Source organism: Podarcis liolepis (assembly GCF_965112155.1).
Source record: "Podarcis liolepis genome assembly, chromosome: 14".
Classification (NCBI taxonomy): domain Eukaryota; kingdom Metazoa; phylum Chordata; class Lepidosauria; order Squamata; family Lacertidae; genus Podarcis; species Podarcis liolepis.
In genome coordinates this window covers 36,245,929-36,257,976 of record NC_139569.1, presented here as the reverse complement: position 1 = coordinate 36,257,976, position 12,048 = coordinate 36,245,929, and the positions used below count along the sequence as shown (strand labels likewise).

Below are 12,048 nucleotides of genomic sequence, written 5' to 3'. Positions count from 1 at the left end.
TGTATAAATACACTATTGTCCCATAATTTGATGTAAAATGCTGCATCCTGTATTGGTGCACCTTTGTCCTGTATTTCAAGTCTTCTCTCTCTCTCTCTCTCTCTCTCCCTGCCAAGTTAGGGATCCTCTCCAAATGCACGTGTTTGAAAGAGTGTATTTAAGTTCTGGGTAACCAAGCATAGACAGATCTACAAATTCATGTGTGTGCCTGTACGTGTGTGACAAATTCCGGAGGGGCCGTCCTGTTAGGCTGCAATAGATCATAATGCCTTTCTATTGCAGTTGGAAAGACAATAAGGTCCCTACCAGAGCAGAATGGCAGACCAAGTTGTTGGACTATGCAAAGATGGCAAAAATGACCGGGAAAATCAGAAACTTCAACAAAGGTTCAAAACTTCAACAAAGAATGGGGAAAATTTATACAGTGGTACCTCGGGTTAAGTACTTAATTCGTCCTGGAGGTCCGTTCTTAACCTGAAACTGTTCTTAACCTGAAGCACCACTTTAGCTAATGGGGCCTCCCGCTGCCGGAGCATGATTTTTGTTCTCATCCTGAAGCAAAGTTCTTAACCTGAGGTACTATTTCTGGGCTAGCGGAGTCTGTAACCTGAAGAGTCTATAACCTGAATCGTATGTAACCCGAGGTACCACTGTACTATACTTGAGAGACCACTGTAAGCATTTGAACTCTTTAGCCGGTCTTAAATAACTCAAGTAATGTTACACAGACTTTGGACACAATGGAGAACCGAAAAATTAGATGACTTATAATATGTAGCTGAAAAGGTTAACTAAAGGTTAACTAAAGCACCCATGTAGGGGAGGAGGGAAGTCTCAAGATTCGGAAGAATCTTGTGTAATTTTTATTATTTGTGATTTGGAATGTGAACAAATTTGTAAAATCAAATGAAAACTATTTAATTAAAAAAAATAGATCATAATGGTTTGCTTTGAAGTCACTTCGCATCAGATGGAAAATAAATAAATCGGGGGCTCCCCCCACCCTACCCTGTCCTGTATTATACCAGAACAAAGGTGGTAAACCTATTTCAAGCACGACTGCGCTTAGCCAAATGTTGGCGTCTAGGCGCCCAGCAGCCCATCCCGGTCCGCTCACCCATCCCTCCAAATGGGCCAAACGGCTTTCCTTTGCGCTGCTGTTGCTCCTGCTCCTTCCGACGCCGCTTGCCATTGGCTCGACAGCCGGAGCACGTGGCGGCGGGGCGTAATTGGCAGGCTGAGCCTTAAGGGAAAGAGGGGGCGGGCTCGCTCGCTGCCTTGGGCTGCACTGAGTCATTCGCCTGTGCGGAGCAGGAACACAAACAGGCGGCAGAACTTGCTGAGCTTGAGCGGAGCAGGACGAGACGGGACGGGAGGCGCGCTCAGCCCAGCCCAGCCCCGCAGGGGAACGACGCACCATGAAGGGACCCAGCTCCTCGCAGCTCCTGCTGGGGCCTCTCCTCGCCTTCTGTCTGCTGGTTGCTGTCAGCGGTGAGTAGGCAGCGCTGATTTTCCCTTCCCTTCTCTCGCTTCCCTGCCTGGTTTTTGGCTACTGGAGGTGGTGGGTGGGGAGCCCTTCTTAAATTGCGCGCGGGGCGCCTCGAAGGCGAAGCTGCCCTGGCTTTAAATCCGTTTGTCAGCCCAGCCCCTCTCGATTTATTCCTTCGCTGCCGACCAAATCCTTCCACGAAACTCGCGTTAAAGCGCCGTGAAATCTCGAAATGCCCATTTGAAAAGATCAGCCGAACGCACAAGCGCGTTGTTTACGCGTTGGGTTGGAATGCGGTTTGGTTAGGGTTAGGCAAAAGCGCTCTGTACATGCTCGAGAAGTTCTGTGCGCAATGATGGATTCGCCAGGGGCGGCGGGCGGCGCTAAGTCCTGGCTTTATTTTTATGGTTCTCCTCCTCCCTGCCTGTGTTTGGGGCATTTAGCCTTGGCAAGCTCTAAGACGAAGACCTGGTTATGAAGTTTAGAGAAGCAGACCCTGTGTTCAAATTGTGGAGGGAAACGGTGGGGGAAGGGAAAGGGAAAGGGAGCTAGTGAAATCCACAAGCCTCTGACTCGCCCAGTTTTAGCCTATCTGTATCGTTCCTCAGTAACATTTTACAAACAATAGCTAGTGGGATCAACACAAAGAGTAAGGCTGTGCTCTCTTCCCCCACCCTCTGAACCTTGACTTGATTTGGGGATCATCAGACTAACATTTTGCAATGTGGGAAAATAGGCACCATATTTTCCCACGGGAATTGGTCTGTGGAAATCAAAGTGAAAGGAGAGCCTAAGGGGGCCTGCTCTAGGCTTTCAGGGTAGTTTTGGGGATAAGTAACCTCTTTTCTTAAAACTTGGTGCTGGAGATGTATATTTGTTCTCCTTCTATACCGACCTATTTCCAGGTACGTGTGCATGTTTGGTTAAAGGGACTTCCTAATAAATCTCCCAAGGGTCTTTTTGGGTGCTTGTGGGCAAGATGTCGGTAGGCTTTTGTGGGGATGTGGAAGACACTGGATCAGTGCAGTGACTCATTTCCGAAAGGAGCTTAGGGACGTAGGAAGCTGCTTCCATAACCGGTCAGATCATTGCTCTGTCTAGCTCAGTTTTGTCAACACTGGCTGGCAATGGTTCTCTGGACTTTGAGGCAGAAGTCTCTCCCAGCCCTACCTCTGAGCAGTGGCCCCTCACAAGGGTTAATCTTACTTGGAAGCTGCTGTCTGGAAGTTTTACCTAGATATGCACCTCCATACTGAGGCTCCTATAGCTTTAAAGGCACCATGGTTTGGCTTAATGTTGCATACAGACCTTGGCCCCATGGTTTGTCTTGCTCCAGACAAACCATGCACTTTAACCAAGGTGTGTTCCTGGCTTACCACTTTATCTAGGGTAGACAAACCATAAGTCTGGGTTTTAACAATATGCCAAACCATGGCTTCGTCCCTTGTAGGGCAGCGGCATTGGGGAGGAGTATTGTCACAGTGATCTTTTATTTATTTATTGGTTATTCATTAAATTTGTATACTGCACTATACCCGCAGGTCTCAGGTTGCAACATAAAATCACAATATGAAAACATGAAATACACAATAAAAACAAAAGTTCCCTTCAGTCAGGGAACCTGCTTGCTTGCACTAAGCCTTGCTTTGGTTTAGTTTTATGTGTAAGTTGGGCCAAAGTGATGGTCTGAAATTAAAAACTACTACTTCTTGCAAAATAATTCAACTCCTTTTCTGCTCACCATGGAGGTACTCTCAGTTGCCTTGAGTATGAAAAATCTCCTCTTTCCAAAGTGCGCCCTGGATGACATTAGGCCAGTTGCTTTCTCATAGCCTAACCTACCTCTCAGGGCTGTTGTGAAGATGCAGTGTATTGAACTCCCTGAAGAAACAGTGGAATATAAACAAATAAGTACATAGGGACACAGGAAGCTGTCTTAGGTGGAGTCAGATCATTGGCTCATCTAGCTCAGAATTGTCTACTCTGGTTGGCAGCTTCTCCAGGGTTTCAGCCATACATAGAGTTGCTGGGGATTGAACCAGCAACCTTCTGCTTGCAGAGCAGATGCACTACCACTGAACTGTGCCTCTTCCCTAGTAAGCTCTTTGAAAAGTAATTCCAAACAATTGCTTTCAGGATTGGGATGTAAGCATCATATTTTTTCTTACGCCCTATCCATGGTAAATAGGCCTTGAACAGCCAACATAATATAGTACAGCGATGGGGCGAGGGGAGATCTGGGCCCCATCTGCAGTATGCATTTAAAGCATTATCTTATCACTTTAACAGTTGTGATTTCCCCCAAAGAATCCTGGGAACTGTAGTTTGTTAGTTCCATTCTCAAAGCTACAAGTCTCAGAGTTCCCTGAGAAGAGGGACTGGTTGTTAAAGCACTCTGGAAATGGTAGTTCTGCTAACTGAATAGGGGATCTTCTAATGACTCGGCACCCTCAGCAAACTACACTTCCCAGGGTTCTTTGGGGGAAGCCACGACCAATTAAAGTGGTATGATACAGCTTTAATGTGTAGTGCAGACAAGGCTGTGGATAGGATAGTGGCTGGTGATCACCTCATCCGCAAGGAGTCAGATTCCTAATTGCTTATAGTACTAATAGCAACCAAATGACTCCCGATTAACACTGCTGAAAGGAAACTTGGGATTTTTTGTTTGCAAGGACTGTGAGCTCCATTCGGTTTTGGTACTTGGAGCAAACACTTGGGCTCAGAATTATTTAATTTTATATGCAGTTCTTTTGCTCCAGTTTCCCATGGGTGGACCTTGGGTACATAGTAAAAACGACAACAAAGCATATTCTCCAAGCCTGAATTTTGCTCACCCCTTTTCTAGTGGGTAGGCTGTTGGACTTGGGTCAGGGAGACTTGGGGTTGAATCCTACTTGGCCCTGAACCTCATTAACAGACTGTTGGCCAACAGCTCCCTCTTAGCCTATCCTACCTAACAGGGTTGCTGTGAGGACAGAACATGCGTTCATGGGAAGGAATCATGTGCAGTATGCCGATCTTGAAAGGAGTGCAGGATAAAAAAACAAGTTAGCAATAGAATGAGGAAGTTGAGGGCATATGTTCCTTGTAACATCTCTTCCCACACTTGGCAATGCTCCTTTGTGTGGTCAGAATCGGGGATTTTTTCTTCCGACGGTTTTACCTGGTTCCTAAGGCAACTGCTGGAGAAGAGAACACAGCATATTTATATTTCTGATTGATGGTGACAGTGGGGAGGAGACTGCTTAAATGCTTACTGCAGGGCTGTGATGGGTACGGGCCTGAACCCAACAGTGAGCTAAGCATTATCTGCCTCCTCTTGTTAGCACTTTAGGGCAGAGTCAGCACTTCTAAGTCTTTGTTGGAGGAGGAAAAAAACAACAACCCGGAACTCAGGACGGTGGAGGTGCAGAGATGTATGTAGCTGAAAAGGGATTAGACTGGATTCTGCATGAATGAAAATCCCAGTGGATTCTGCTGTTGGTGCAATCTGTCCTCTTGTCCTCATTCCTTTTAAAAATTCTAACTTAAGTTCCGCATCTGGCAACCTCTGGGCCATCCAGCCCCCTTCACTGGTGATAAAGGTCCCCCACTCACTCGCCACACTTGCCAACCCCAAAATATAGGGGTGAATAGGGGACCAGCCTCTGATATTTGGCATATGGGATGTGGGTGGCGCTGTGGGTTAAACCACAGAGCCTAGGACTTGCTGATTAGAAGGTCGGTGGTTCGAATCCCCGCGACGGGGTGAGCTCCCGTTGCTTGGTCCCTGCTCCTGCCAACCTAACAGTTCAAAAGCATGTCAAAGTGCAAGTAGATAAATAGGTACCGCTCCAGCGGGAAGGTAAACAGCGTTTCTGTGCGCTGCTCTGGTTTGCCAGAAGCAGCTTAGTCCTGCTGTACACCGGCTCCCTCAGCCAATAAAGCGAGATGAGCACCACAAACCCAGAGTTGGTCACGACTGGACCTAATGGTCAGGGGTCCCTTTACCCTTTACTTTACTATCAGGCCCACCAGGGTATTTAAAGTATATTGCTTCCCCAAAATAATCCTTGGAACTGTAGCCTGTCAAGGTTGTTGGGAATTGTAGTTCTGCAAGGGATAAACTGCAATTCCCAGGGTTCTTTGAAGGAAGATGTGGGCGTAAAATGTTCTTTAAATGTATGGTGTGAATGTGACCTAAGCCACCTTCAATCAGTGATGCCCCTGCAAAAATAATTCTCATTCCTTCTGCCAAGCGATTTAGAGTCAAGCGTACAGAAAATGCTACTCTTCCCAACGAATCAAAACTCTCTAGGAATGATTTGGGCTTTTATTTGGGGGTCATGAAACATAAGGGAGAGGTGGGCAACAGGAATTGGGGCTATTCCAGTTCCAGGCAAGATGAATGGAATGAAAATATTATTTTATTATTAAGGTATTTATATCCCACCTTTTGACTTGGAGTTCCATTGTCACAGAAATTGTAGCAGGAGTTCACAGACAGGAGAGTCGCCCTTTAAAACTCACTTTTTCCTTTGCACGCTGTCTACTTTCCCCTCTTCTCTAGCCTTAAAGGAATCCTGTTTATCCCCAGACACTTCTGATTCTGGGAAACAGACACATGGTTCTCACACATGGGGGCATTATTGTGTTTCTCATCCGATTTCCTTGCCTCGTGACAGTGAGTGAAGTGATAATTGGGAATTGGTTCTGACCCAACAGTCCCGATGCAGACACATAGTATTCTTTTAATCATTAGGCAATCCTTCCCTCTGCAAGCAGACAATAGTTTCTTATCCCAGCCAGAAGATATGTTTCCCCCTTTCCATTGTTTGCTGGTTTGTTTATCAGGGCCAAATGGAATGAAGCTGGTTTTTAAACAGTAGCTAATCAAAGGACACAAACATTCTTAGCCTGCAGTCAGAATGGGGGAAAGGAAAAGAATATAAAGGAGCACCAATGGGTCTGGGAGCAACCTTTTTATTCTGCAGGGACTCCCTAAAGAGGACCCTTGGTTGTTTAGTCGTATCCAACTCTTTGTGACCCCATGGACCAGAGCACACCAGGCACTCCTGTCTTCCACTGCCTCCCGCAGTTTGGTCAGACTCATGTTTGTAGCTTCGAGAACACTGTCCACCCATCTCGTCCTCTGTCGTCCCCTTCTCCTTGTGCCCTCCATCTTTCCCAACATCAGGGTCTTTTCCAGGGAGTCTTCCCTTCTCATGAGGTGGCCAAAGTATTGGAGCCTCAGCTTCAGGATCTGTCCTTCCAGTGAGCACTCAGGGCTGATTTCCTTCAGAATGGATAGGTTTAATCTTCTTGCAGCCCATGGGACTCTCAAGAGTCTCCTCCAGCACCATAATTCAAAAGGAACAGACTACATGTAGGATATGACACTGCCTTGTACCAGATCAGGCTTCTTGTTCACCTAGGCTAGTACAATCTACTCTGCTTTATATTATAGTTGTTGCTTTTTAAATTTACCAGTCCCTTTATAAATTATTATTACAAAAAGCATAAAACAAAAACAAAATTTTAATCAACTGTATTTTTACAAGGCAGGATTAAAACATCCCACTCGCCCAAGACCTAGCAGAAAAGCCTGGCACCTAAAATATGTAATGATGGCGCCAGGCAAGCATCCTTCAGGAGAGCATTCTGTGAGTGGGGAACCACCACTAAAAAGGCCCTGTTTTTGTCCAGATCTCCCATGGAGGGGGCACATGAGATTTTAAGCCATTTTTATCTACACCACTGCCCAGAGACCTCTCGCTCTGGCGCTGCTTAGACATGTCAATAATAAATAAAAGAAATAATAACGCATACTCAGATTGGCAGCAGCTCTGAAGGATTTCTGGTGCAACTCTCTCTCCTATGACAATTGCCTGTTACCTGTCCTTTCTAATTGGAATTGTTTGGGATTGAACCTGAGACTTGTAGAGACTTCAAAAACCATGTTATACCAAGTCAGGTCACTGGCCTGTCTAGCTTCAGATGTTAATGATTAAAAGGGTTTATATACCACTTTCATTTCCAGAAGAACTGCTTAGGCAGTCCACAAACAAATAAAGGCAGACATCAAAATTACAAGTATAAAAGCAACTGTAAAAATACAGCGTCCTGGAATGAAGATGTTATTTTATTATTAAGGTATTTATATCCCGCCTTTTGACTTGGAGTTCCATTGTCACAGAAATTGTAGCAGGAGTTCACAGACAGGAGAGTCGCCCTTTAAAACTCACTTTTTCCTTTGCACGCTGTCGACTTTCTCCTCTGCTCTAGCCTCTTCCTTGAAATAGTAAGCGGCTTGCAGAGCTGTGCAGAGACCTACTTAATGCCTGTCCTATTAGGAACACACCAGGGAAATTAATTGGTTCTGCTGTAATTTGAGGGTGAATGCTGCACACCCCCCACCCCGCCCAGAGAAGCTCAATTCATAACCTTTTCATGAGAGATAATATGTTTTATGAATGGGAAACCGTGCTTTGTGAATGAAGCTCATGTCAAATTATACATTATTAAACCAAAAGGTGGACAGAACAGCAGTGTTCGGACTGTATTTTACCCGAGCAGCCACCTCTGAAGATGTAGCCAGGAATCTGAGAAACCCCTCAGTGGGCTGAGAATGTGTCAAGTGCTCTGTAACTGGGTTGGAGGAAGTTGCTCATCAGTAGAAGACGGGAACTGTCAAATGGGGGTCTTTTGCTTATCAGAGAATTTGGGCAAGAGCAAGAAGAACAGATCTGGGAGGGAGAAGGAGACAGGGGTAGTTAAAGTGTCTGGACAGGGAAATTAAATGTGTCTGACTATGGATGGCGGTTTGAGGCAGGCAATTCACAAAGTATCATGATGGACAAGTTTGGAAGCTGTGTAATCACACATGCTCCAATTTTGCTGAACAGCTTGCGGATAGTCTTAAAAGTTGCTCCCCACATTGTTTTCCTTGACGCTTGAGTTTGCTTTATTCTGGATTGTTTTATTTGATATTTTAATGTGTTGTGAACTGCTTTGAAATTTTTACTTTAAAATATAAAGTGCTATAGAAATTAAATGACTAACAACAACAACAATGAAAAACTTCATCCTGGTGGAATGGCGCCTAGACATTCCGTTGGGGTGACCCAACGGTTGTTAGCTTATATACCTGTCTGGGTTTCTAACACTGGTCCTCCAGGTGTTTTGGATGAAAGCTCTCATCATCCCTGACCATGACAAGGCTGGCTTAGGGCTGATGGGCATTGGAGTCCAAAGCAAATTGGGGAAGGCAGATCTGGTTGTTGTTGAACTCTAGCTCCCACCAACCCCAGATGCAGGATTGCTTGAAGCACTGGGGCATGAATTTACCCTCCCTTAAAGGCAGCCCCAGAGCAGGCGTTAACAGCTCTCCTGCTGTGGCCCTGGCATCTGTCCCAGAATGCCATGTTCTGAAATCACCTCTACTTGGCTTCTGAAACTTCTGGGACGCTGCCCATCCTCAATACAGTGGTACCTCAGGTTAAGTACTTAATTCGTTCCTGAGGTCTGTTCTTAACCTGAAACTGTTCTTAACCTGAAGCACCACTTTAGCTAATGGGGCCTCCTGCTGCCGCTGCACCGCTGGAGCACGATTTCAGTTCTCACCCTGAAGCAAAGTTCTTAATCTGAAGCACTATTTCTGGGTTAGCGGAGTCTGTAACCTGAAGCGTATGTAACCTGAAGCGTATGTAACCTGAGGTACCACTGTACAGCCAAATATTATTTTCCCAGCCTTTTAAGGGTTAGAAACTTGGTGGTGGTGGTGGGTTGTTTTTAAATGAAAACTTGGGGTTGTATTCAACTAACTTTTTTAGACCAATTGAAATGAATGCCCATTAAGTTTGATGAGTCAATTAAATGCGTAGAGAAACTAAGGCCTGGGGGCCGGATCTGGCCCAATTGCCTTCTAAATCCGGCCCGTGGATGGTCCAGGAATCAGCTTGTTTTTACATGAGCAGAATGTGTCCTTTTATTTAAAATGCATCTCTGGGTTATTCGTGGGGCATATGAATTAATTCATTCCCCCCCTTTCAAAATATGGTCCAGCCCACCACATGGTTTGAAGGACAGTGGACTGGCCCCCTGCTGAAAAAGTTTGCTGACCCCTGGAACTCTGAGTAAAAGTTAATTCAGTACAACTCAGAGGTTCACTGAGAACCTGGATTCTGAATTCTTTTTCTTATCCTTTTGCAAAACTCTGGCATTCACACATCCCTGCTGATTGCCAAAGCATTTCTGTTCAGCCACCTACTTCCACTGAAGACGCTCAGTGTTGTTGTTGTTTTGTAGTAACTTGGCCACTCCACTCCATGTGAACCCGGCTCTCAGTTGCATTAATTGTCCAAAAGGCAGGGCAGAGAGACACAGAGGGCAGCTAAGTACTCCTGTCTGTTTGGGAGCAAGTCAGATCGGAAGCAACATCTCAGATTCCTATGGCCATCCCTTCCTCCCTGGCTGTGGCTCGTGGCAGCGCATTGATGGAAGATGAGGTCATCTGGCACCAGCCAGGGCGACAACACAGGCAGTGCCTGAGCTCTGTTGCTTTTTTTATTTTCCCTTCCCAGGCTGGGCTGTGAGAGCTGCCCATGCACCTCTGAACACAGTTTGGAGCCGGGTTTCTTCTTAGCCTGTTGGAGGAGCAGAGTGTTAGGAAGTGAGATTAACCCCAGGGACTTCTGCTATAAAAAGACTTACGAGCAATAATGCTGGGAGGAGTAGCTTAAGCTAATGAAATCTGTCTGCCATGGACGTTAAAGCCCTACCCCAGCAAACAAGGAGCCTGGAGGCTATTTTTGGACGATCTGCCTTGGGTCCTCTACAGCGGGAGATTCAGAAGAGGCAAAACAAAAGGAATTCTTCAAAGAGAAAGTACTTCTTCTCTCCGTGCATAGTTAAACTGTGGGATTCCCTTCTGCAAGATGATGTTGTAAACAAAAATTGCCCTTTTCCCTTATGGGGTATCCAAGAGCTCATATAGAGTCCTTACATAGGTTCCCTATTGGTAGGAGAGAATAACAGAGGCCAGACAGAGAGAATATTGAGAAGCAAAGCAGCTAGTAAGCTTGATCTTTATTGATCTGTTGCAACAGGGTGCTCCCCTCACCCGCAGGAGAGAGGAGGAACCCAGAAAAATGGCGCGCAAGGCCTTATAAAGACTTTTGAAATTGCCACCCTGTAGATCAAGACCACCCCCAGAAACATCATACATACATCACAGAAGGGGTGTAACCTAAGACCACCCCTCAGATACATCATACCTACATCACAGAAAAGGCGGTCTAAACAGAAATTTGAATGTTGTTTTTCTCCTGTCCTTGTTTATCTCCTGCCTGGCAGGTTACTTGATTGGATTGCCTGGGCAGCCTGGCCAGTCTTTTGTAATGATAAATACTTAGTTCCTGGGCCAGGTCACAGGCTCACACCCTATTCATATCTTAAATGTGCCCTTAAGACAGGATTTGTGAGGAAAAAGACAATGGGAGGTTTCCCACTTTGACTGTGCAGAGAAAACATTTGCTCAGTTTAGGAATGAAAATGGTTCCAGGTCGGTCTTCCTGTGCTGATCTATGTACGTGCTTGATTGGTACGCTTATGAACATTACCATATATCTAAGACCATAAAATTCCTATCACAATGATGACTAGAGCTAGGCAATATATCAATACATCGCCCAAAACCGGTTTGAAGTCCATATTGTGATACCGGTTTCATAATTTTTGACCTGGCAATATGTTACGAATCATCATGTGCGTGTGTGTGCTGTGCAAAAATCACGATGCATGAAAAACTGTGAAGCCAGCCAGTGCTTCGACATAGCTTCCCTAGGCATCTGTTTGGCGTCTGTGGAAACAGGATGCTGGAATAGATGGACCTAATTCAGCAGGCTATTCTAATGTACTTAAGTATACACAAGTACTTCTCCACAGAGCGCATAGTTAACTATGGAATTTGCTGCTACACCAAGTGTGGGAAACATTTGACCTAGTTATTGTTATTGTTGCTGTTATTTTATTGAATTTATATACTACCCCATACCCGGAAGTCTCAGGGTGGTTCAGAGAAAAGATAAACATAAAAACCACAACTTACATAATCAGAATAAAAAGAACAACCCAATAACGCCCCCCCCCAAAGAGCCACTTTTTAAAAGGGCATAGGATGTCAATCAGAGCAATCAAAGGCCTGGTTAAAAAGGAACATTTTTGCCTGGCGCCTAAAGGTGTATAATGAAGGCTCCAGGCAACCTTCTTTGGGGGGAGCATTCCACAGACGGGGAGCCACCGCAGAGAAGGCCCCGTTCTCGTGTTGTCACCCTCCGAACCTCTCAAGGAGGGGGCACAGAAAGAAGGGCCTCAGAAGATGATCTCAAATGGGAAGAGGTGGTCCTTGAGGTATTGCGGTCCTGAGCCATTTAAGGCTTTATAGGTCAAAACCAGCACTTTGAATTGGGCCCAGAAACTAATTGGTAGCCAGTGCAGTTGGACCAGGGTTCTACTTGTTGCTGAACTCCTGTCAGCCCCAGCAAGCATTGCCAGTTGCCAAAGATGATGGGAGTCAG

At 45.6% G+C, this 12,048-nt stretch overlaps 1 protein-coding gene across 2 annotated transcripts in view; it reads left to right on the top strand.

Moving 5' to 3' along the window:
- Positions 1-1,234: 1,234 nt before the first annotated feature.
- The window catches only part of MFGE8 (milk fat globule EGF and factor V/VIII domain containing), a 28,247-nt gene continuing 17,433 nt past the window's right edge, over positions 1,235-12,048 (top strand). The window contains exon 1 of one of the 2 annotated variants that reach the window (XM_083475165.1): positions 1,235-1,491. In XM_083475165.1, coding sequence (XP_083331291.1) covers positions 1,419-1,491 — 73 coding nt within the window. In that variant the 5' untranslated portion in view covers positions 1,235-1,418. The remainder of the gene's footprint in view (positions 1,492-12,048) is intronic. The other variant, XM_083475164.1, reaches the window with a different exon arrangement.